This window comes from Symphodus melops, assembly GCF_947650265.1.
Source record: "Symphodus melops genome assembly, chromosome: 15".
Taxonomy (NCBI): domain Eukaryota; kingdom Metazoa; phylum Chordata; class Actinopteri; order Labriformes; family Labridae; genus Symphodus; species Symphodus melops.
The window spans coordinates 10,437,975-10,465,077 of record NC_136705.1 but is presented as its reverse complement, the minus strand read 5'-3'; the positions used below and the strand labels follow the sequence as shown (position 1 = coordinate 10,465,077).

General features: G+C 38.6%; 1 protein-coding gene across 2 annotated transcripts; it reads right to left on the bottom strand.

Moving 5' to 3' along the window:
• Positions 1-374: 374 nt before the first annotated feature.
• Positions 375-27,103, bottom strand: LOC306836437 (heterogeneous nuclear ribonucleoprotein L-like). 2 transcript variants are annotated; one of them, XM_079363504.1, is made up of 15 exons: positions 26,941-27,103; positions 26,616-26,856; positions 19,925-20,043; positions 19,509-19,618; positions 19,294-19,421; positions 17,342-17,427; positions 17,155-17,251; positions 14,857-14,929; positions 7,910-7,981; positions 5,784-6,001; positions 5,057-5,178; positions 4,721-4,922; positions 4,113-4,170; positions 3,781-3,879; positions 375-2,575 (listed from the first exon to the last, which is right to left on the bottom strand). In XM_079363504.1, exons 2-15 carry the CDS (start codon positions 26,835-26,837, stop codon positions 2,520-2,522), a joined length of 1,662 nt encoding a protein of 553 aa, XP_079219630.1. In that variant the 5' UTR covers positions 26,838-26,856; positions 26,941-27,103; the 3' UTR covers positions 375-2,519. The 2 variants fall into 2 exon arrangements, with proteins under 2 accessions (XP_079219630.1, XP_079219629.1); XM_079363503.1 differs by having other exon boundaries at positions 26,616-27,102.

Below are 27,103 nucleotides of genomic sequence, written 5' to 3'. Positions count from 1 at the left end.
CCAGAAGGTCGAACCAACTTCTGTGCACTGGTTGGTTGATCTCTCATAATGTGTGTCCAAACTGTAGCAAGAACAAATACAAGCCATTAAGGAAGTAATGATAAAATATAGGGCTTACAAGATCTCATGCAGTGTGAAAAAGAATTGAGTAATTCAATCAACAACTCTAGTCAAAGTATCTGGCACAACTGACTGGTTTTTTTGGGGGGGTTTTAAAACAGGCTGTGTTACTTAAAACGAGACTGATGCTTGACTTGCCTGGAGATATGTTTCTGCTTTTAGCTGACAGGTAGTAAAATAAACATTTCTATTTCAACAACATATGATGCTGTATAAGGAGCACAGACTAAAAGAAGTGACATGCAGACAGGATGCTGCTGACCAGCCAACATTTAACTGTTACATTAAGTGAAAACAGACAATTAGCATGTACAACACAAAAAGCAGGGCAGTGCAGAGGAAACCTCTACACCCAAATGTTGTTTACTTGAACTATTTTTGTTTTGTTTTGTTTTGTTTTTTTACAAGTTTGCAATTCAACACATCGAAAAAATACTTTATCCCCTATTATTGAACATCAAGACTCAGTGCGTCCATCTGATTGTAGTGAACTGGCACAACTCAACTCGTTAACTCAGCAGCTCTTGTGAGACAGTAAGCTGTCACAAAGTAGTTTATACCATTCTGAAGTGCTCCTGTTATTTATATTCTGCTGACTGTTTCAATTTTTACAAACGCACAAAACCCTTATATTTCATAATAAACATAATCAACATAATAAACAAAATAGGCAATAAGTAGATTAAACAGTCCCTATAATGATATACAGTCAAGTATACATGCCATGTGAGAAAAAACTGTGAGAACCTCAACAAGACACTGGTATATATGAAATACTAAGTGACAGATATCCGTCATAAGTTTTCAGCCCAAAAACATTTAAAAAAAATAACACATGATGATTGACAGGAATTCTAGAGTAAACCCTTTCAGAAACAGAATACTTTTTATCGTATGCTTCAGCATCCCAGCATTAAGACCATAATGGAAGGCTGATAAAACTCTAAAGGTTTAAGTTTTTGAAAAAGCATGATGAGTAAAATGTTCACAACATCTCTAGTTTTTTAAATGGATAACCCTAGGTTTTTTTTTTATTAGCTCCACCCTCTTTATGCATTAACTGTCCTCTCTGTAAGCTGCCATTTACATAAAGTACCACTGTTGTCAAACTAGAACCTCAAGGTAATTAAAGAAAAACCTGTAAGTCTAACCTAAAGTATAAAAGACAAATAAGAAAACAAAAAAACAAAAACGTACTAGTCCTATTGTTTTTCTCAACGGGTCTGCAAACATCTCGTTACTTTAGTTAAGGTGTTGCAAGTAAAAAGTTCCTACAAGCGTAAAAATGCAAAAGATTAATCTCATTTGTGGGCCTGATGTTGGCACTTAAGGCAAGAGCATACAAGTATCGAGCTTATCCTCTAAGAACAACAAATGTGCAAATTAAATGTCATGACAATCTGCATATCAGAGCTTGATATTTGTCTAGTCTCCACCAGTAGGTAGTGAATGTAAGAGGTGGGGCTAATGAAATCACTAGGGTTTTTTAAACAAGAGAATTCTTACAATTGAACATATGAATCGCATTCATGACAGCTTTCTGATACCAGGTCACAGAACATATTGTTGGTTGTAAATTGTTCCCCTCGGATGACAATAAAAGTTAGTTTACAGGGGATTCTTCTTCTGGCGAACATGAATATCCAAAGTAAACTTAATAACTGGTCAGCATTTGAGAAATGTCTCTCAGCTAAAGTGCTTCAGAAAGGAGTGGAGTGACACTTTATAGCTCACGCTTCTTTCAGGCTAAAGAATATCTTGAAAACCGCATTTACTGCATATGTTCACTTACAGTTCAAAACAACACAATGGATTTGTCTATTTCTAAACACATAAGCATTATTTCAGTCACCATGTGCCATGCACAGAGATGATGATTTGATTTCACGGGTGCAGAGACTCAAGTGAGTTCATCAGTGTGGGTCCGTGTCTTCCACTTGAGTACTCCAGACTGAAGACGTTAACGTGAATACTTGTGGAAGGTCATTGTAAATGTAACATGAGTAGTGTCCTCCAACATAAAATGTAAATCCATTTTTAAAGAATTTTAGTTATTCTGTTTTAAGTCTGTCAGCCTGCTTAAGTAAGCCTGAATGGAAAGTTCATGGACTATTGTGTGCGTGTATAGTATGATGATCAGCCTGGAGACTTCGACACTGCTTTCTTCCATTTTTTTTTCTCTTTAAAATGGCATCTCTATCTCTTTCTCTATCAATCAATCAATCTGTCAATCAATGTATTGCTCTCTCTGCCTCATACATTTTTTTCTTCGTACTTGTCTTTGATTGTCTGTCCTTAACTTTTCCTTGAGTCCGCCTCTTGTGGTCCCTTTCCCTCCTCTCATGTCAGAGGTCAGCCTTCATCAAGGCTCGGCAGATTCTTCCAGTGCTCTGCGACTTTTAAAGATGAGATGAGGTGGAGAAACACAGTTTCAAGGTGTATGGATTGGACCCATCTGAAATACAACACGCACACATACAAATACTTAGCAGAGGAACCTTAGACATTACTCATGCCCCTCTATAAGTGTAAGAGCATAAGAATTTAGAAATGTCTTCAGAAAGAACAGTGCAGAAATGCAGTACAGCTAACAGAAGCATATACATTTACATTTAAATCTGAGTCAGTCATCATGGACCAGCTGGCATTTAACTAGCATTAAACCTTCATAAAACACTAAAACAGTCATCCCATCTTAAGGTCAAAGTCAAGAACAGATTATTATTGTTCTGATTATCAAAAAATAAAAAAATAAAAATGATGACTGGTAAAATCCTGCCAAGTTGTCTCATTACAATTTTAGTGAACTTTAAATGTACCTAATTATGTTTATATATTTGGCGGTATTGTACAGGAGTAACAGAGCCAGAGTATTTGTGAATCAAAAATAATAGAAACACCACAATTAGCTGGTTGTATGAAATTCTGCCCATGATTCTTGTTCATATATAAACCTATTTTATGCATTAAAGGTCGGGTAGGTAATTTTCTCTAGATACACTTTTTAAGTTTTTGGTTGAATTTGTCTTATGTCCTGACATTTATTAAGATCGTATGTGCTCTGAAAAAGAAACTTCGAAAATCCATCATCTTTAGCAGATGTAAGCCTGTAAAAACTTCAACCAATGTTGGATGACTTTTTCTTATAAACCAACCAAGCCTCCCTACCATGTTCGAGCCCACGCTCAAAGCATGAGCTAAAATCCATTTCTGGCCCAATGGCGCTAGTGAATGTAAGTGAGGGGCAGGACTTTTGAGGGAGCACAGAGGGGAGGGGGTGGGTGAATACGGAGAACGGAGAGGATGCTACTTTCAAAATTATGCTAGTTATCAAAAATTACCAACCCTGCCTTTAATTAGGCTGTTATGAAGAGGCTTATTTTTACCTTTTTTATTTTTTATATCTGACCCTAGTGTGTAAAATTGTTAAACCAAAGGAGAAGAGCAGAGACAATAAGTACTGTATCAGAGTGCAGCATCAAAACATGGTAACAATTAAAAAGGGAGCTGTGTCAGAGAAAGGGAACTGCATAGAATTTCACTCTACACATTTCACTTTCAGGTACCAGTACATAGAATCAAGCTGTATGAGATCCTGACTGAGTAGATATCGTGTAGATACATGCAACAACACAAGAAGTGTCGTTCGGACAGACTTACTGGGTATCCTGATCTGGTAATGATTAAGAACAGTAAGAACCTCCACAGCCTCCGTCTTACTGTCAAACTCCAACAAGCCAGATATGGTCTTAGAGGAGGCTGCATGAGAGATCCAGAGGAGGAGATTAAAAGAGAAGAGAAGTGAAACCGACATGAAGCAAGAGGAAAGATGGACAGAAGAGGAAGTAATGTAAAATGAATGGAATGACACAATCATTATTTCACGCAGAGAAATAAAAGCTTGTATCTTCTCAGACAGAATGAAAAAGAGGAACGCAAACCTCTCTAACTTCAACAAGAAACTGGTAAATAACAAAAGAAGTGATACTTACGTTTGGCATCAAACATCTTGAATTTGACAAAACCAGGCACATCGTACTCCGTACAAAGCTGAAAAGACACATTTATGGGAGATGCTGCATTAGACAATAAAATATTACAAAATATATCAGAATAATAAAACATGCTGCCCCAATCAGCATTGAAGTTCAGTTAAAAATTATCGACTATTTAAAAAAAAAATCCATCTCCATTCCAGTTTCCATGCTTGTAGGTGGAATGAAAACAATTAACAGCATAAGACTTGAACACTTAAAAAAATGCTGTAGAGTACATAGTGTTAAAGTTGAAGTTGAGTTTTGAGATGCTCGCCAATGGTTTCAGAGATGATGCTTTTGTGAAATAAGGCAAAAGTCAAACCCAGCAGCAGAGGCAGTCTAGTTTAAGTGATTTTACCTGACCTGGCAACATACCTTGCTTTGACTTCCTATGACTTTTGCCCAAATTAAACTGACTTACTAACCGTATCCCTGTAACAGTCTGCAAGCTAGCTTTTACATTCTAATTTGTTGAGTATCTTAACCATTTTATTTGATATCTAAGTGCTGGAACTGATTTGTTTTGTATATCTTGTATTATGTTAAGATACAAATTGTCATACCCTCAGTAAATGATCCTGTGAAATGCATGGTGGAACATTGTAGTAGTGTAACACTGCAGATGGAGGCTGGATGATGTTTTTGGAGGCCTGTCCAGCACTGCTGAAGCGGTTGTTCCTCGTCATGGCAAAGTCTTTATAGCTGCTGCTGCCATCCTCCAACTCAAACACCTGACTGGGGATCACTGCATGCTGCTTAGACACACTGGACACAACAAATCAATGCATGTCAAATCTTCTTCAAATAAAAGAGTAAACATTCAAATGACATCATGGTGTCATATTAAAGGATATGAAACTTAAACATTTTAAACTATTGTATGAGTTGGTGTGGCTCACCAAACATTGAGTCTCTTGCCGAACACCTTGATGCTGTTAAGGTGTGTGATGGCTCTATCCACAGCATACTCATCTCCCATCTCAACCAATGCAGTACCAGGCACACTCTTCATAAATTTGACCTAAAATATATATAAAATATACAAGTACAATGAGCGGCTTTCGTATGAAGGCAATGTACAATATCCTTCAAGCTTCACATGCTGAAAGAAAAGCTCAAATTAACACATTTTTTCCACTGATTTGTCATTTTATTACAAGAGTTGCAGAATTAAACATTACTTTAACAATATGACTACAATAGTTTGTTATTTGTATTCATTAGGCAATGAAATTAGACAATAATCTGCATATTCTATAGGGTCACTACAGACTGTTGGGTGTTATCAGGTTAAATGAAATGGCTTTGTTCCATGCTGCAGTTCGTTGTTGTTGTTTTTCTTAAACAAATCCGTATTTTAAAGACCAACATCAAGTTCGGATTTAAAAGAGGGATTCTTGTTAAGTGTAATGACAGCATAGTTGTATGCTAAAAGCTAATTTAGGGAGATCTATCCTTGTGTGGGTGATCTTGGTGACTTCTTCCTGCACCCTAATCATCCCAAAAGTAGTGACAGGTGTTAAACAGCATTCCATGTATTTCCAATTGTTTCTTTAATTGACATGAAACTGAAAAACCTATTGGAGACGTGTTTTAAGACTTGTTTTACAAATACAAAGCACCTACCTTCTCAATGTTGCCGTAGAGGCAGAAGAGGTTGAAGATCCGTGTGCAGTTCATCTTGGAGGAATGCAGACCGCTCACCATGGCAACAGAACTGGGGGCATGACCAGAGTACGAAGATGATGACTGGGGCAGTGGGTAGGAAACCATGTCTGGAACGTCCACTGAGGTGAGCTTGTATCTGCTGTTGCCAGGCAGAGGCAGTAGGGGGCAGGGTGGACCTGAGAAGGCAGAAAAATGAACTTCAGTCCATTGGATGTGATTGTAATACCTTAATGACAGTTTCCATTATTTAAAAGTTAAGGGTTTCCTGAGACCACCTCAATTATATAATCACATTATCTGAGTTAAATATGCACATTTGGCATGTGTCATGTTGTGGTTTAATTTTTTTTTAAGATTGTTTTTTTCCCCATTTAAACCATTATACAGCAGCTGATTCTGCTACAAAACCAATTTGCAGCCTTGACAGAGGACAATTCTTCTATCGCTGTAGCGATTTAAGATAATTGAAATTGTCACGTATAATCATGAAGGGTACAGTCACACTCAAAGGAATATCTGCAACCGCCTTCACTTAATGCAATGTATATAATTCCAGTCTCTTCAACACTGCGACAAGCCTTAAATAAACTATGGTGTTTGAAGAAACTCAATGAACACTCATGTCCAAGTAAGACAGGAAGTTAAGGAGAATGGTTTCTGAAGTTTATCTTCCGGCAAGTTAGGAAAAGTGTTTGTGCCCTCAACATCAATGACGCAAATCTGAAAGGTTCATTCTCAGACCAAGTGAATGTTTGTGTTAAATTTGAACAAAACCCCCCCCCCTGTATTAGAAGATGAAAATGAAACTGATAGACAGACGAGCCAAAAAAAAAAATCAATGATCATTTTATCTTATTGTATTGTTGAGAGAAAGTTGATCATTTGGTGTGTGGATCAATCCTCGAGGTATGAGTACAATGTTGTCTTTTGAGTTCACGCCTTTTAGTGATCAGTTAGGGCCAAGTGACACTGTAGTACTTAAAAGGAATCCTTCAAAGAGATTCTGGGACATAGTGTTCATGAGAGTGGTATGGACAGATGCAAAGGTGACAGCGGGACAACCTCAGACAGACATGAAAGGGATTTACTTTGGACTCCCTTTGTACTGAGTGTGTCTTTTGTAAGACTACAGAGATATTAAATATTGGCAGCCATGACATGTGGAGAGCTGTTTTCTTCTTGTCTATGCTGGACTGCTGGAGTGTCTACCCATCTTCTAAAGTTCTCACAGAATATATTGTATTCTGTCTTGATTTTATTGATACATCATGTATTAGTTTAATGAATTCACATATCAGGTATTGCTGTGCTGTATATGTGCCATGTGTGTATAATAATGTGAGATACTACAGTATGATTTAGTGTCTTAGATTTGCCATGACAGACACCATAACAGAGTATGGACATTATGGTTTGATATGAACTGCTTGTACGAGTAACGTAACAAGCATTTTAATCCTGATTCTGAGAATAGTTGCACCCTTCTTATGTATGTTGACCTAACTGAGGAAAAAGCTGTCTTTTTGCTTCATCTCTGCTTATCTTGAAGAAGGGGATACCTAGGTGTCGTTGTACCATTACCACAACATACATTTGCACTTTTTCACTTGGAAAGAGCAATGGCCAATGAAAAACTCTGCAAGCAGACCAGTGGTGTTACTTTACTCAGACTCAGTCAGTCACACAGACAATTGATACAAATAAATGACTCCTCTTAAACTTGTGTCAAACTTTGGGTGTGTGTGTGCATGTATTGGGAGGCTCCTTAAAGTAAAGACAATAGTGTAATTGGTAGGGTTTAGTTTCTGAGGTGAGGAGACACCTGGCCATCACACATGATTGGCTATTTAAACCTGCACAAGGTGTGTGTGTGTGTGTGTGTGTGTGTGTGTGTGTGTGTGTGTGTTTTGGTGTGTGAGAGTGTCGGTGTCTGTAAAGAGTGTTAAGTTTCACCTCTGAGGAGTTGAATGAGGACTGTTGATGAAGTAGAATCCTTGTGTAAGGCAGCAGATTCAGTTACCAAAGTAATTCTTGTATGCGTGTGTGCATGTGTGTATATGTGTGTGTGTGTGTCAAAGTCTTACCGTAGCCATTATCACTGTAAGATGATGGGTGTTCCCCTAAAATGGCTTGTCGCTGCCTGCCCTTTCCACGGTCTGAAATACACACAAACAAAACCATGCAAACACACACACACATAATCAGATTTCGTGAAGAGCCTTAATTAACTTACCTAGAAACAAAAAGCTTCATTCACAGATAGTCTTTGCATTTACTATTTTTGGACACTGCATATAATAATTGACAAAGTTACAGTGTATTACCAAGGCTGCCCTTTTGACTCTTTAGTGATGTTGATGTGTTCCCAGATCTCAGCAATTCTATTTGTTGAAAGATTACAACACAAATCCCTAAAATAAGCATGTGGTGTAAAATGTGAATTAAAAAAATCTGTGATGGTGTAAAACATTGAAACTCCAAATTTCAATTAAACAAGAGTTGCGAAAAAAGCACAAAAGAACAGTCAAGAACGGTTAAGAAATGCTCAAAAAACAAAAATGGTTGGGTATAAAAATAAAATCTTTCTGAAGTAAAAATGGGTAGGGGTTGACCTACTGTATGTGTGAAAGATTGTGCTGGTAAATAGTGAAACAAGGATTTCATCGTCTATAGAATACAATATCATTTAAAGATTTAGATAATCTGAAGGAATATGTGTATGCAAGGTACAAGCCCCCAGAACAATACTGGATGGCTGTGATCACACCGCCCTGCATTAGAACGGACATGTCTCTGTATCTTGTGATGTACTGAATGGGTTTGAGTGTTGTTGATGCTGAAACTGTGAGTCGCTGCTACTGGGAATGATCCCTTTCCTTCAAAGTAAAGCATTCCTACAAGCAGAAAAAGACCACGGAAAACAACATGTGAAAAAAAAAAAAAACTTAATCTAATAGCAAAAAGACATGGGGACATGAATAGATTTCAGTAAAGAAGAGTAAAGTGGATGTGGGTAACTACGTTATGATCGGGTCAATGCACAAGCAAACTTTTTAGAGTACACTAGATCACACTAGATACACAATAGATTTTCAGAGGACACCTAATATACATTCTTTATCTGCTGCTGCTGCACATCCAGAAATAAATTGCTGAGATCTGAGACACAACAACTTTGTGGTTTTGAGGCACAACTCCCTTCATCAAAAACATCAACAAGTATTAATAAGTATCTAGGTTTACCATTATCAGCCTGTGTTCTCTGATAATGGAAATAATACATTTTTTCATCATTGTTGAAGCCAAAAAGAGCATGTAGCTATGCATTTGAAAAAAACAACAACAAAAAAACTTGTATTGTGGTTTAAACACAGATGCAGGTGCTAACAGAAAGTGTGAAGCTGAGAGCTGGCCTCATGTTAAAGTGCTCTAACAAAGTACAGGATAGTTCTTTCTGTGTGGTTCCTTTCATTCAGAAACCAGAATTAAAATCGAACAATAGTTAAATGGTTATAAGATAAGACACCAGCATGGAGAAAGGGATTTGTATTTAGGACAAAGGCTACTACTTTATTTACACTATACTCCCACCATAACCCACAGAAATGTCAATTTTTTAAATTTATTTATGCTCGAAAAATCAAGAGTTGATTCGTATTGTATTACTGAGAAGTGATTAAATACTGGCAAAACAGAACACAGATACAATGAATGGTAATGATGGGGATGAGTAATCAAGAAAAACAGCTTTAAGGTGGTTTTATTCAAAGAGAGAGAGGGCAGGTTCAGTGATACAGAGAGAGTCATGTGACCAGAGATAAAAAAGAGACAGTACCTGTGAGGCATCAAGCTTTCTCTTTTTTCTCCCTCAGCACGAAAGAACATCAACCTGCATTATATTATCATCATAATAAAATTGTCAACATTATCACTGTGATACATTTTAAAACGTGCTCTTATCCACAAAACACTAACATTACATACTGCAGAACACCATGTACAATCGTTTTCTCTGTTAGAAGCACATTGAAATGACACAGGCATTTTTAACTGAGAGCCCAAGTCAGCTGTTTGGATGAAACACTAACCCCCCCCCCTCCCCTAACTCACCAGAACGTCAGCACTTATGTGGCAGATTGCTGATGCATTGCTGTCTTGTGTGCTGAAGAAAGGGGCACACACACACGCACCCATTACAAGTAGAGATTCTACAGCAGTGAAAAGTGAGAAGGCCTGAGGATAATCCTGACAGTGGGGTATCCACACTGACCTTCACACCTTGGATTAGCAGCGCACACGCAGAACACACAAACCGACAAACGAAATGCACGTTTCTCTGATATGGTCAGAGAACCCGGTTAGTCTCAGAAGCAGCCGAGCTAAGCTGAGCAACTGCAACAAAGGTTTGCTGTGATCCGTCAATGCTTTGAAGCCGTCAAAAATGTCTCACCTCTTTGATTATATTCCTTGTGGGGTTTTTTTGTAAATGCTAAGTATAGGAATGGATAAGAAGAAGGAGAAGGAGTTAGCAAAGATGATATGCACTGCTTAATGCTGTTGTTTCAGTATAAATAGGGGAACATTTAAAATCAATTCATAGTCTCGTAAACAAGAGTTACCAGTCACCTCCATTTCCTTTAAATAGATTAGAAAGATTGAGAGTTGAGATGCAAAGAAACCGTTTTTTTGGGCCAATTGTGCCTTTATGTGATTAAGCAGTTGAAGAGAGAAAGGAAATGTTGGGAGGATAGAGGGACAAAACGCCATGCACGGCCAAGGTCAACACAAGGGCTAAAGCCTCTGTACATAGGACACACAACCCCTCAGCTATCTTGCCGAGATGAGCAGATCTCACAAAACTACAATCTCAACTTGCTATGTTTTTATGCTCTACGTTTAAGACAAATTTCTCTCGGGGTAACAAAGGTTGACATATTTCAAAGCATTTCTCAAAGTGTTTTTAAAATACTTTTTGGTCCTTTTTTATCACTGTCCTAATTTTACTATTTTTTTCCAATTAGTTTTTTATATTCTCAGAATTACACAACATCCCATAAAGACAAATATAAGCAATAATTTTTCAGACCACTCCCCCTCAATGTTTGATTAACTACCATCTGGAGTTACAACCTGCTCCACTGAGCTTTGATTACCAACGTGTGGGACAAGAAGCAAATGAAAATCTACAGCGACCGACGGTCACCTCGCAACACTAGCAGAACCAGAGGAATCTGCCGCACCTTCAGAGCTCCATACGACTAAATAAATAAAATACAACAGCAAAGCTTTTATATATTAATGTGTCAGAATGGTAAGCCTCTTTTCTGTCCTGCATGTGCAATTTATGCAAGCTGATCTGAAGCAACCAGAGTCACATTTCCTCAAAACACAAACACACACACGCACACTCAAACACACATTGTGGCTTAATGTTAGTGACATTTTTTAAGTACTGAACCTAAACAAGAAGAGTATTCGAGGAATTAAAGTAATTTATCTGCCATTTAACAAAACACTGTTCAAATAAAACTACTGTAAATACAAGATTTAATTAGGAATTAAACTAAATACATTTTCACAATAAATCTCTTATAAACATGGATGTAACTGTGTCTACACCCATAGGGGAATTTTGCCTGCCGTGTTTTGAATTTGTGTGTGGAAAAGCGCAATGAAAGAAGGTGATGATGTAGTAATAGAGAGAGAGAGAGAGAGAATTAGGCAGAGAAAAGGGGAGAAAGGACGAGCTAAGCAGAGGAAAGAGTGATAAAGAAAGCAAGAACCGAAAATGACAGATAGGACTGAGGAAAAGTGAAGGAAAGGTAACTGTGAAGGTCTCCAGACACAAGTGAAACAAATTAAAAGTTAAGAACCACACAGCTGAAGGAAGTGTAAGGAAAGAGAAAGAATTAAAGAGGGTGGTGGATGTAGCAAAGAGAGATTGGTAAGAAGTAGGAGGGGGAGGTGGAGCAAGAGGGATGAAGGAAAAAAAAGATGAGAACCAAATGACAGAGAGGGGGAAGTTAGAGGATTAGTGGAAACAAGATGAAAGTGTAGAAATGAAGAGATTCGTCAGAAGAGAGCGGGTGTAGAGAAGCAGCATGAGAAAGTAAACAGAGCGGGAGGAGGATGGAACAGGGGATGAGCTAAGGAAGGCACATTTGAGAAGAGTCACATGTTTTACGAAAGCTGGGGCCAAAAAAATTCCGATGCAAAGATGTCGTCACATTTGCAAAGAACTTGGGACTGGAAACATTACACACTGGCATGAGATGTGCAGGGACAGGTGGGCTGTGAATCAGGAGATTAAAAAAGGCACACCAATCCACCGCACTTCAGTGAAACCTGTTAGATGAGGTGCCTGGGCAGACTGAAAAGGATACTAAAAGAGAAAATAACACCCACCCCCAAGCAATCTGTTCACCCTGCTGCTTCCTTTCTCCTGCTGTGAGACCTCCAAATACATCCTCGACACTTAACCTTTGAAACATTGTGCTCTGTGTGTAGCATAAGGGGACTACAGCCTTCAGTTTGGTTCAATCAAAAATAAGAGCACTGACATGTAAAAGTCTTATTAACCGGTTAGTGACCAATCAGTTGGATAACGTATCCATGTCTGTGCCCTTTCAATGTGCCTCTTTTCAAACAATAAAAACAGATGTACAATTATTTAGTTAATACTTTACATACAATAGTGTTGGGACCAGTTCATAATGATAATCATCTGATTCACTATGAAGAAAAGATACCACCTTTGGTTGCATTAGTGGGCCCTTTAGGTTTCACACTAAAGGTTCTCTGTGGAGTTTCAGACATCTTGTGGCACTTTGGAGCTGTTTTCAAAGGAGTGCTCTCTTTTTTTGATACAACACACAGTTCTACCAATAGTGCCAACATATTCTAATGATCTATACTGGTATTAAAATGGCAAGATGTGCAGCAATGCACCAACAAGACTAAGAATACGATAAGAAGAATCAGAGACAGCTCATTAACCACAGGCCTTTAGTTTGTATAATGAAGAAGGTGGTAATTGATTAAATGTTAAAGTATGAACAAAAAATCAGAAATCATGACGATTGCTCTAATTGACTGAACTGAGTATGAACTGACCCCAACACTACTCCTTTAAAACAGTGGTAAACTATTTTGTTGAAAACCTCATCTACACACCAGATACAGTACAAAGAATGGAGCATTTATAATAGTTGACGGAACACATCAGGGCTGTGCAACTTACAGAAGACTGTTTATTAGAGTAGGTCGGTAAATTTTGTTTACAACCAAGGAAATGATACATTCCAAAAGCATTTAAAGCAAAAACATACCAGTTCATATCATAAGAGCTGCATGTGAGAAGGAACGTCCATGCACATGTCTGAATGTACATCTGCGGTTGTGAGGGGTTTTTGACTAGGGCTGTCACAATACACGTTTCTATCATTACCAACATAAGACAAGTATAATGAATAAAATGGTTTATTCTTTGAAAATTGCTTTTATTTCAGTTTTACTTTGATTCCTTTAAAAACATAGTCACATGCAAAGAACAAAGGTGTGACAGGCCAAAACATATCTGGTCAGTGAAAAAAACAGGCAACACAATCAATAGTGTTACAGAGAGGACCGATTTTGCTTATATAATTTAGTCCAAAATGTGTTGTTCATCACTTCACAAGTATCCTTTGCAGCCAGAATTCTGTGACAAAGGCAAAGTGTGCAACTTCAAATAACTATTTTATAAACTCTTCTTCTTTCTAGTTTGTTTCACTACTATAGCAGCGTATACTGTACGTCTATTACACATCAAGGTGACAAAAACCAGGGACATTTTTAGTCCATATCAAAACTTATTAAAAGTGTATGTTGACTAGAACAGGTAAATGATTTGATTTGTCTGCATTAACACAGCCTTCACACCTGGTGCTGTACAGTAGTTGTCCATCTTTACATTGTATTTAATTCTGAATTTGAGGTGAAATGATGCAGAAATTGCGAACTGATAATTGTTTTATCTGATTATATTCTTTAATCATTTAAAATAATATTGTCATCGCCTTATCAATTAGATTTAATCAACGTTCCTAATACTGTATGTTATTGTATTATGTATGGTGCCCAAAAAAGTTTTAATAAAAACTGAATATTGTGACAGCCCTGACTCAGATGAAGCAAAGTGACAAGAGACATGGCATTAGGACAAGACTAATATACTGCAGACTGGCATAACCCAACAAAACATTATGTCTGGTCCACGATGATGAGATTTCAGATTTTGCAGTAAAAACAAATCTAGACGGATAGGGCATATAGCACCACTGATTCAAATATAATCAAGAGGCACTTGTGTGGATGTGGACCAGACATCAGGCCATAAAAGACTAATTCTCCAGAAAGAAGAGAGTGACATCCCAAAGTGGAGGAGCTAGAGTAACTGAAGTCTTGCAGACAGTGGTGGGGCTGAGGCCTCCTGGGCATGTTGAAGCAGCAGCTGCATGGTTGTCAGCAGAAGTGCGATCCATCCCTTTTTTCTCCCTCTCTTTTTGCTGGGTTTCAGGAGGTGAAGATGGAAGAAAGCTGCTGTGCATGGTCAGCCTGACGTCCATCCCTCTCTCTGTCCCTCAACGTTTCTCTCTTTCTCTCTCTCTGTGTCTCTTCATGGTAAAGGTGCAGGTTTGTGAGAGACCGGTGATTGGCTGGTATGAGAGTGTTTTGATTGGAGATGAAGAAACAGGAGGCAGAGGAGTCTTGGTGTGATGGAGGTCTACGGTCCAAACTGCTTATGACTACACTCGTAATCCCCAGTCAGAGACTAGACTACAACGATCGGAAATCTTCACACAGTTTCAGAAAAGGACTTGAAAACAAAAAGTAATTTAATCTATTGATATTGATTGGTAAACCAAGGATGCCTGCTGCGGATAGAAATATGTCAAAGACAGATTCACCCCTCACTTCAAAAGAGGTTCCCTAATGGTGCATGGGCTGATGGGAGTGTAAATGAAATATACACATAAATAATGGTTCTTACCTCGTCGGACCAGATATGGTTTAGTGTAGTCCCAGCTCTCGTTGTCATTCTTAATCACATTCAGACGTGTTGGCTGTAGATACAAAGATGAAAGAATAACTCAGGATATTATCAAATTTGTAACTGAAAATCGTGGTCTGCATTCTTAGTCCTTTTTACTTTACTGTACAATCATTTGTTCTACAATTACTGCCTGGAGTCTGTATGCCCTTAACAACATTTACATCAATAACTTTTTCTCTCAAAAACATGAGCAGCTGTGTCACAGTGTTAGACATTGTTAAGTACAGTTGATAACAGTTAGATTATATTTCTGTCGTTATAATAAAAGGAACATTTTTATTATTGCCATTGTGCTTTTTATCATATTTTAGAATGCAGAATTGGGAAAGCTGCTCAAGTGCATTGAGGACCCTCACGCAGAAACTATCACATGAGAATGCTCCCCTGAGGTTGTGAGATTTGCCACCACCAACATCAGCAAACGAATGCAACAAATACAAAAACCTGCAGCACAAGGGGAAGGATTTACACGCAACCAGACAGGATATTATAACAGACAACTTGGACTGGAAGCAGCAGAGGGCTCACTGCCCCTGGGAATTAAAGCAACCAACTCTGAAGATGACTCGAGAATAGGTCTGCATATATTCACAAAGGGCAATGCACAAAATATGTATGATCTCTCGCCTACTTATTCAAGAGGTGTAGACTACAGAAGAATGAAGGCTACTACTTGAGAAGAGGTGCATTACATTGACCTGTGGCACCCCTTTATTATCTCAGGGTGGCTCCATCTGATCATGTGTGTTCCTTTCATTTGATCCATGCTTTAAAACAACATGACACGGTGTCGCTGTCGTCCTCTTCTCATAATTAAGTCACAAACAGCATTCACTTTTTATCTATAATTGCACAAACTTGCTTTTTTTTTGCTAGTAATAACAACGTGAAGGAGTAATCTTTTCTCCAATTTATTTTTAGATTTAGTTTCTAAGGCAGAATTTCTGCCGTCAGTTTATTATCAGGAACTCTCACTTCAACTTAACAGATGAAGCTCAACTCTCCAACTGCACAGGCATTACTCTGGCTAATAAAGAAGATTCTCAGACATGCCAACATAATGCACTTCCTGCAGGCCTCCTGGCAGCACACCAAGCCAGTTAGTTGATCCACTTCATTGGCAAGTGATTTCACAATTAATATTATGGAAAAATGGGTTTTAATATCCTGTTCCACTCTCTGATTTACATCAGTTCTTCTTCAGTAGTGGCAGTGTTGCTATATATCATCTGGTATGTGTGCTAAATTCAGCTCAAAGTTTAAAGTAGCTCTTTGTGGGTGACAGCAGCTACTAGAAAAAAATATGTACATCTTTTGAGCTTAAAGCTTTAAGGACTAAAAAAGACAAAAAAAACAACACAGCCCAAATAGTTGGTTTTAATACAGTAATAGTACAGTCTTAACTGCAACAAAACACTGTTTAGGATTTTAGAGAAGTCACTTTAGAAACAGTGAGGCGAGCACAGAATAATACCTAAACTATTTTTTCAAAAAAAAGACAGGACGAGGGGAAAGATTTTGGGGTGGCGATTCAGATTTCCTTGGCCATCCCCTGGATTAGCCTGTCTCCATGTGGGATGTGAGTTACTGCCTAAAGCAAAGGAGTTCCAATTCAACCTTCTAAGATGAATAAGGAGCTCAGACATGAGGAAGGAGCCAGATGGTTTGGTTAAAGGGTCTGATTAAAATGCCTCCTGGGGCATGGGCTCTGGGAAGAGAACCCAGGGGTAGGACCAAAACTCATTGGAGGTATTTATATCTCATCTGTCCTTGGAACATCACAGGATTCCTGAGGAAGAGCTGGAAAACATAACTGGGAAGAGGATCATATAGACTAACTAGCTAAACCTGCCGCCATTCAACTCCAGATTAGTGGAGAAAATGGATGGATGGATGGCTGGTTGTATAGTTGGTTGGATGGATGGATGAATGGTTGGATGGTTGGATGGATGGATAGATGGATGTATGGATGTATGGATGGATGGATGGATTCAATTTATTTATTTGCCCCTTATTCCATTCTTTCTTCTTTGACAACTGTGAAAAACATACTCATCCTACTGTATACACCTGACTTGGTTGTGGTATTGCACTGTTTTTGGGAGTCCTTGAAATAATTAATTTCTAATCAACTGAAGTAGTTTCTGAGAGGATTCTTAAGTTTCATCGATGCTTAGATCAAGGATTCAGCATGATTCCAGGCTTCTACATGCTGAGATGTTCTTTGTCTCTTACCCTTGCATATTCAATCTTGAGTGTACAGCAACCAGCGTAGATGTCAGCTCCGTTCAGAGCAGCTTTGGCCTTCTGAGCACATTGAATGGACTCAAATCTGAGGGAGCCAGGTCAAGGAGAGAATATTACACACACACACACAAACAAAGCATGCAAAGACACAAAGGCACACACTCAGTAAGGATACTCCACCATGGCTTGGATTCCATTTCGTTTAAAGATGACAATCCTCAGCACACTGCCGATAGGGTTACACACTGTGTAAAGAACATCCTGGACCACAATGGAAAAAAAGGAAGACATCAAACATTAAAGTTAATCTAACTGTTGAAGTCATGGACATAGTGGAATAACAGTTTTCCCCATCAGAGACTATGAGTTTCAAGCACAAGGTACTTGTGTTTCATAACTTTTGGTCCAGAGAACAATTACAGATTTCCAATCCATGTATGTTCAGATAAAAAAAACTCAATCAATTTATAATCTATACTGGTCTTCAGGTTCAGGGTTGTGAGGGGCTTTAGCATATCATCCTGGACTAGTCACCAGTCAATTGCAAGAGTCACCAATTAAACTAACAAGCATGTCTTTGGACAGTGGACATGCATACTGAAAAGGCTACAGCCATCAACAAAACCAGATAACTGACTTATACCTTAAAGAAAGGTTCAAATTGTCATCTTTACTGCCATTCCACCCACTAATGATTATATAACAAGATTCACTTTCTTATAGATTGACAAAGAATTTGATTCCCTCAAAAAAAATTGTTGTGTTGTTTGTTTGTTTTTTATTTCCTTATTTCCTAAGACATTTTTAAAACCTTCTAAAAACCACTGATTCAGTATCGGGTAAATTTAGCAGGGAGTGTTTCTGATTCTCAAATTTCAAGTTTTCAATCAGTTTCATAAAATAAGAATGGAAATTGTGAACCTTTTTTTTAATAAATGTACCATTTATCTTATTATCACAGCAAGTTAGCCACAGTACACTCAGTGAAACAAACATTATCTTTAGGTGTGCATCGTCAAAGTCCTGTTATCCTTAAGCTGTAAAGTAGAACAGTTGATTAACTTTTGTTGGCAGTAAAACCATGATGTGAATAATCACCTACATCTTGACACAATACATTGTTTCACAGGACAGTGTGCCTGTGGGAGTGATGGTTATTTTAGTCTTAATGACTGTGCACCTTGCCTCCCTTCAGCTTTTCCTGTTCTATCTTTCTATGTTTCTTTTGCCTGAATCGGTTTTGTCTTTCGACTTTCTTCATTACTTGTACAATGTCTAAATTCTCTCACATAACACACCATGTTTTACTTGCCTTGTGTTTCGTAAGCCTTGAGCCTGTTGTTAATGATGCAGCAAATCAAAACAATCCAAAGCTAAGATTTATATGCTACAAGCAGCTGCACAAAACCATTAAACCTAATTAAAAAGCTTCAAGTGTGACATGAGGATGTGCATCTCAGCCAACAATTTAGCTTTTAACATTAACTTTCAAATTGTTAATACACTCTTACAAACACAATTCTTTACAGACTGCTCTTAGTATGCTGTCACTGACTTTTGACTTCCAGTAATAGCTGTAATCCATCAACAATCCCTTTACTATGGGTATTTTATCCAAAGGTGTACGTCCCAATATTTTCCATTTGTTAAACATTATAGCAATGTTTCATGTTTATATATCAGCTAGCAGTAGAAATGTCTATCAGCTAGGCTATGAAAAAATCTTGCATATTTTGATAGAGGCCATAATTTTGTACTCTCTCCTGACATATCCCTGAAAAAAAGTCTGATCTATCCAACAAGATAGATTTCCTCCAAAATCTGTTCTGATATAATTAAGCTACGCACCCTATGAGATCAATAAATCCCTCTTTCTGTAACTTTCTGGGCCAACTTGACTGTTGGGAAGCTGCTGCTGTGTTGAGCTTTTTCCCTGTCAGATGTTTCCTGTAGTGATGCCCTCAGTGGTTGGAGTTGGGTACGGTTAAGGTCGGGCATAGCATCATACACATTTGGGAAAACATCAACTGACAGTCAACATAAGAAGTGTGTGTGTGTGTGTGTGTGTGTGTGTGTGTGTGTGTGTGTGTGTGTGTGTGTGTGTGTGTGTGTGTGTGTGTGTTTTACCGTGGTTATAGGGTACAGTGGGTTCTGTATGGACAGCAGAAGGACCTTGTTGCCACTGTTGGGGTTGTCAGCGTTAGTCGGCCTGGTGATTCTTTTGGATGTGGAATAATTAAAGTAAGCCTGTTGGCCTAATGAAGAGAAAAGCATTTAGACATACAGGATATTTAACCTAGTACAAGACCAGTGAGTTGATGTGAAAAATGTATTGATCCAACCTGCAATGTATACAGGCTCCTTTGCACCACAGGACACACAGCGGTCCGCACTTTCCACTGCAGAGAACTCCACTAGAGCCTGACGCTTGAATGGCATCATCATCACATAACTGAGACACATAAACATGAAAAAATGGAATTAACTCTTTTTTTTCCTTTAAAGGATTTCATCTGATACTAGTTTGAAAGTTAAAGAAAGAAAGTCTTTAAAATAAACATAAATAACAACAAGCAAAGGCCTTCAACAAACCTCTCAGATCTCTTTTATACGGTAAGAGTTTTAAAATATACAGTAGTATTTTTTCTAAATTACAATCTTCAGTATTGCTTTATATACACAGTACAGTGGACAGTACATAGCACAGAAGCCTTGCATACAAACAACAATCTTGCAAACACGCTTTCTGCTGCCTCACCATATAGATCCAAACTTCTCCAGGGCATCAATCAGATCAGCTTCCACCACGGCCTCACACAGACCCCTGACATGGACCACCGGGCTTGGAGAGATGCGATGGGAGTCCTCATCATTATCCTGCAGCCCACACAGGAGACAATGATTGGACTTAATGGTAGTATTCAAATCAAGCAAATCTGCAGCTTGAAGCATTTTCACACCAGAAGTCTCAACACTGAGGTCATGGAGCCAAAAGTGGAAAAAACCTGCATAAAATACAAAGTACAATCAAGATTCCTTGTAGGCATCATTCACAGTTAAGAGACGACTGACTTAACTATAGAGCCACAGCTGCCAGAAAATAACGTGTTTACAGCCTGTTACAAAAAAATTTACCTAACACACGTTGTACCAGAGTAAACATTTTTGATTTCATGAAGAAGTTATTAATATTAAGGGGCATGGCTGCTCTGATTGACAGGCAGGCTTGTTGTAGCCTGGAGGCTTAAGGCCCACCTCACCATTTCATCTGTTACTAGGTAACAGGCCGAAAGTTAGTTTGGACCAGCATTTCCAATATGGCGACTGCTGTGGTTCGGCTTCAAAACTCTGTAATAGAAACCAATAGGTGACGTCACTTTACGACAATTTAAATGCAACCTATGATGAACACACAGACGGCGCTTCACATACACACATACTCAGCTATGCACACACACACACACGACTGATCTGCCTTAGCAGCTATGATGCAACTTGTCACCTCCATGGATTTAAATGGCCAGGCTGTTGCTAGTAGTGTGAAGGTGGGTGTGTTATTTATATAATGTGTAATGTATATATTTTTTCTAATCTTGTTTTAGATTCCATTTTATTTAACTTTGTACTTTTTGCACATTTAGATTTTATTAATGTAAATATTATTTATCCTTTTTAGCTCGTTTTATTTCATATTTTACCGTACTCTTTTATCTGCATTGCACCGTGGGGAGGGGGGAAACGTAATTTCGATTTCACTGTATGTCTGACATATTTTGGAATTGACAATAAAGTAAACCTTGAACCTTATTTGTTGGCTCACAACTGTCACCCCACGTTACAGCAGGGCATGATTAGTTACTTATCATAATCAACTTTAAAATGGTAACAAGGCACGACTTTAAAGCCACAGTCTAAATTTCAATGACTGCTTCCAAGTATTAATGCGGCCATGGAGGGAGCTCAGTCGTAGAGTTGGTCGCTCTCAACCAGAAGATCAGGAGTCTGATCCCCAGCTCCTGCATATCGATGTGTCCTTCGCCAAGACCCTGAGACCTAAATGGCTCGCACTGCTGTGTCAGCAGGGTGTGAATGTGTATGGATGGAACAAGTTAATTCTGATGAACACTTTACATAGCAGCCTCTGCCATCAGTATGTGGGTGAATGTGACATGCTGTATAATGAGTGCATTTTCTGGAGAATTCTTTGAATGAAAATGATTCGTACTAGCTGTGAAAGGGATTGTTTCATATTCAACCAGTCAGTAGCACACACATCTTGCAAGTCAGCTTCAGATTACTCAAAAAAACACTAAACCTCTCTGTTGACAATTGAGAAATAAGTAAAAAGTCAAAAATGTTTTTCATCGATGACAAGCAGGAGATCAGTGGTCACTTAAGGGTTGCAGTGTGGGCTAAAGCCAAGTTGCAACACAACAAGGCTTTTATTGGACTTAGTTATGAATGTGGAGCAGTCTGGAACTCAGAATCAGGACAGAGGCTGAAAACAGAAGAAAGAGTGAGAGAGAGAAAGAGAGAGCATATGGGAAAATAATTTCTTATCAAATCCAATCACTTCTCTCAAGTCTCCTCTTATCTTGATCATCCGACTCCTTCTCTTTAGAACTTTAATATGTTCTCATTCTGCAATTGTTATCTCTTCCCTCCCAGACATTCCTTTGAATTTATTTATAGAATCACATGGCAGCATTTAAAGAGAAAAAAAAGCAAGACACTAACTTTTGTACTTTTTCTGGCTGCTGGATTCTCACTTTCATTTATGTTGGATATATTTCTGTAGACACATCCCATTCATCTATCCATCGCCATGGCACTAACATAAAAAATCACGGCCACTTTCATCTATTGTTATAAGACAATGCAGGGATCATTAAAGGGTTTACTATTTTTCTCAATCTAGAGTAATTGCTTAAACTACGGGGACTATCATGTGACTGCTTTTAACACTGAGGCTTGGATCCTACATTTGCAGTATTGTGTACCATGGAATCATCTTTCAGCATATTTCTTTTTAAAATCCCTTTGAATCTTCATGTTCTAAGTCAGCAGTCTGAACATATATTCTCTCTCTCTCTCTCTCTCTCTCTCTCTCTCTCTGTCTCTCTCTCTCTCTCTCTCTGCAGCAGCCTGCAGAGATATCAAAAGGACAGGCCCCACTGCTCTCACCTAAACGTGAATTCTTGCTCTGATTTGTGGACTCTCACACAAACACATATAGCTTAAATCCCTCCTGGCAACAGAAAAGTGTTAATGGTTTGGAGATTACACTTAAAAGCCTAGTTCCTCACTAATGATCAGTCGTGCAATATTTGATGTTGTTAATGATTTGGCCCAGAAACAAGAGAAACAATATTACATACTTCAGTGCTGATTCAAGGTCGCAGTTACTTTTATAAATATCTTTCTGGATTCTTGTTCTTTTTTATGTATATACTACGTATCTGAATTGTTCCCTTCTAATACACCAGGCTTTCCACGACATGTGGTGACCCTAAAGTCATGTGTGTATGCTGTTCGACAACTTGGGTAAGTGTACCTGGTTTAAAAAAAAAACATTATGAAGGTCCTGCATAAAGATGATACTTGCTGTAGCTGTGGTGGATAATGATCCGCAGTGGAGCTTTACAGAGATGATGTGTTGATTAACGTGGAAGACTTTCAGTTTAATAAAGTCATAAATGTGGTCACCCACACATTTCGTCTGCAGTTGACCAAAGTTATTTGTGGTGTAGTGATGTTTTTTCCAGTATAACCCCCGCCATGTGTATGATGAAGCAGTAGCTCATTGTGTTCGTGGTCCTATGTCGTAGGTGGCACGACACCACTCCTATCTATCATCATCTTTCTCAGCTCAGCTTCCTCTTCCTGTAAAAAAAATGACTTCAGTTGTCAAAGTTTAACAACTTATCCCATTTAAAACAGTCTCAGATGACCCTATATGACGAATATGAAGGCAGCAGTTGTCACACAATAAGTGGAATCATTCCAAAGTACAGGACGAGAGCAGGCTGGATCATTACCACCTGACTTCTTTTAATAAGTATGATGGCCCAAATTTGTCTAATTTCCTACCCTTATCAAGATGACATTTAAGAAATCAGATAAGATCAGCATGCTGAAGCATGAAGCATGTTTCTGAAGTGCATGTAAACAAATTAGCAGTAACTGAGTTATCCCTTTCAAGTGAACAGTAACTTGACGGGTGAACTGGCTAAAACCTTTGATCATTTGTTCTTCAGACGACTTTAAACAGATTTGAACCGCAATAGCATTAAAGCTGACGCATCCAGACACAATATACCCAAGCTCACAGGCCCTCTGGAGCAGGACTCTGCTCTTAAGGGTTCTTTGATTTGGCTGTGAAGATTAATAACCATATAACCAAATAACCACTATCGAAATAAGCATTTGTTTGATTGATCTTTTTCAATTATTGCATCACTGTCCTCTCTCTAAACAATAGAGTCCTTTTTTCCATGTTGTGATTTTGTGCTTCATGTACACACTTGTAAAACAGGACACCCTTGCCTCAATGAATAACACACATAAGTAGCCCATCCATCTTCCTAATCACACTCTAATGACTAGATGCCATTTGGGCGGCTTGTAACTGTGTACTGTCCTTGCATATCTGAGTGTTGGTGGAAACTAGACTGCATGCATGTAATGCTGATCACAGAGCAAGGTGATACCACCTTCACTCAGGACTATGGCTAAATGAGCTGAGGGATAGTTTTCTTCTCCTCTATTGAACCTCCTTCAAACTGGAGACTGAGAGACATGGATGGAAGGAAGTAGGGTTGAAGAGATTCACTGATCCAAATCAACCAGTTTCATCTTCAGAGATGCAAGTGCGTCAATCTGCTGAGCTCTGGATGGGAAGAATAAAATTGCTTTGTTTTCTACAAAGTGATTATGTCTGTTGATGTCTTATTTATTTAACCAGAAAAACAGAACTACTCCCCATCTCCCTTAAAGTTAAAATGGCTTGAATTAGTGTCTCCCAGTGCAATTCAATCGTGTTTTAATGATTGTTGGGCTTCGCATAAGCCATCGAGAGAGATGTACAGTAGATTTCTGAATGAATAATAACCTATTTTCATAGCTCTCTCCCTAATAAGCTTCAAAATGAGACACCTGGCTCAGCCCAGGGCATGTCCCTTATAAAAGCCTGCTTTTGATCTTTTATTCCTCTGACCTTTAGCACTACAGCGTCTGTACATGTGGGTGCAGGACTTACATACTAAGCTCACCGGTGTTCCATAGGGAAGATCCTTTAGACCAGGGGTGTCCAAAGTGCGGCCCGGGGGCCATTTGCAACCCTTGAGGGGATTTTTTTGCGTCCCTTGACTTCAATCGAAGAATCAGAAGATTTTGGCCCGAGGTACAATGTATGTTTTTTTCCCTTTCTTGTATTTTATATCTATCTATCTATCTATCTATCTATCTATCTATCTATCTAACTACCAAATAAGCTAGCAGGAATTGCCACTGAAAGCTGCCGTACTGTTGCTGTATGTGCTGTTTTGATAAAAACATCAGGTAAATTAAACTCAGATACATCGTTCGTAAATATATTCTCAGGTCGGTTTTGTGAGGTTTGAATTGACTTTTCTGATTGTTTTGATTGAGAGCCCACTGGCTGCGGATTTTTTTAAACTCTGTGTTTCAGTCCAGCAGCTGAGTGTTAATCACTGCAAGGGCTAAAGTTCCAGTTGAAAAGAAAACTCTGCACATTATAAAAAGTTTTAAAATCATTTAAAGAGAGTAAGAGATAAGATCAGATTTAAAAAGCAAAATAAACATCGAAGAGAAAGAGAGAAGTACAAACTAGAAGTTGAATCTGTTGATAGTTTTTAATCTCACGCATCAAAGCATTTTGTACCACTTCTCAAAAACTCACACATTCACATACATATTCTTTCACATAAGGGATCTGTTCACGAGGATCTAATATGCCGTAGGCTCAGAGAACAGTTATGTTTTTGAGCAGGGCTTTCAAAATGTGAATCTGTTTCTATCTGGAACAGAAAGTGAAAAACTATGGTTTCACTTTGGGCCTCCTGGTTATCAATTATCCCTCATGTGCCAAAATGATGTTTTCCATCGTCTACTTATTCAGTGGGAATACTTGAGGTAAGTTGAGCCAATGAATTTAATGCTTTATAGTTTTTTAATACAAACATAACATTTTTGAATTTCCCCTTGGGATCAGTAAAGTATTTATCTATAAAAAATAAACAGGTTAAGTAAAAAGGAGAAGTGACAGAAACGCGCGTGCTGACAAATTGTCCCATTTCTCAACCAAACATCCTGGAGTGAAGTAATAGAAATAGCAAAAAAGGTCGAAAGCTATATCATCAGCTCATTTTAATTCACGACACTGGCTGACACCATCATTTAATGGGAAATGGAGTTAATGGAACCTGTGATTTTTAGATAATACATACAGTACGTATTTGACAGAAAAATTGGATAGACAGTAAAACTAACTCAATCAAATTCTCAATGCTTTAGTCAATTTTCTTTTTTATCATAATAAGTTGCCTAGAGGAACCTTGATACATTTACCATTACAACCACAAACAGTTGATGCACAGTTATTACAAAGATTACTGCTGTGAGCAAATGTGACATCTTTGAAAGCTATGATGAGATTATATTTGTATGTAAATCACGAAGCATCTCTCTTGTAAAAAGCAACAACCTTTCATGTGATGCATGCAGAAGAATTACTTGTGAAACATCATGGCAACGTGTGCAAATAGTGAATTGCACGGTGCTTTTGGCCACAATACTTTTACAAATTTAAAAGTTCCTCAAAACGGAGGCTGTGGTTTGGCCTGTTGTACCTTTTGGATTGAGCTGCGTGGGATTGAATCTGATTGTATCAAATTAAATCTAAGGTAGTAAACTCACAAAAAAAAAAAAACAGAAAGATTTTTTGATGATCCAATTCAACTCATGAGCTACCTATGAAGTGCAGAGTGCATTTAGGGAATTTGTATAGACTAATCATTACTATTATTTAATTTCATAAACAATAAGTAGCACAGGTCATAAGTTAAATATGCTGACATACAATAATTGACAATGTAAAAGTGTGATTCTTTTTTGGGTGCTTTTTTTTTACAAAATGTAAAGCCTAATATATTTGAATTACCAGTGTATTAATAATTGAACATCAGGAAACCATCTTAGTTGTAATCGAAAATGTGTAAGTATTTTTGTCTTGAAAAAGGGAGCTTTAATAGCCAACACCTTATGATGAGTGCTGACCATAGGTGCTGACATTAAGGGACCTGTAGCGCGTGCCAGCAAGGGGATGTTGGTCACTGACACAATGACACGGATGCGCGCACACGCACGCGGTCGCTAGTGATGCTGTGCTGCAGGGTAGCGTCGTTAGATAACATTTTTGCGCTCCTTACCCTCCGTCCTGCTCCGTACTGGTTGGAACTCCATCGGGCCCGGTTGTCTACAGCTGACTCCCCGTTGCCGGTCAGCGAGCCGGTGTCCGAATCCTCCCCTTCCTCCAGCTCCTCCTCCCCCTCCTCTCTCTCCTCCGTCTCCCTCTCCTCTGTTTTCAGCCGCTTCGCCGCCCTTCCGTAGTCCCCTTCCTCCCGCTGCCTGGCTCCTTCTACCATCGACATGCTCGCGTTTGCGGTGAACCTGTTGTAGAACGCGACAGTGGTTGTCTGGTCAAACTGACACGTCCATGTCCAGAAGTTATCCCATAGAGCTTCCACCTTATACCTGTGTCTGCTTGTTCGCTTGCCCTTGTCACAGTCTGTCTGTCTCTTTTTCGTTCTTCAATACCAGTGATTTTTTTTTGTGGAAGCGTGAGTGGACTGGACACAACCCGCCCCATACTGTTCTCTTATTGGTAAATGTGGTCCCGCAGCTTGGAAATACGGCG

Coding starts and splice junctions, on each gene's coding strand:
- LOC306836437 (XM_079363504.1), bottom strand. CDS start 26,837: ATGTCGATGGTAGAAGGAGCCAGGCAGCGGGAGGAAGGGGACTACGGA. Junction 20,044..26,615: donor AGTACGGAGCAGGACGGAGG/GTAAGGAGCGCA, acceptor TGTGGGCTGCAG/GATAATGATGAGGACTCCCA. Junction 3,880..4,112: donor CAAGATGTTTGATGCCAAAC/GTAAGTATCACT, acceptor TCTCTCATGCAG/CCTCCTCTAAGACCATATCT.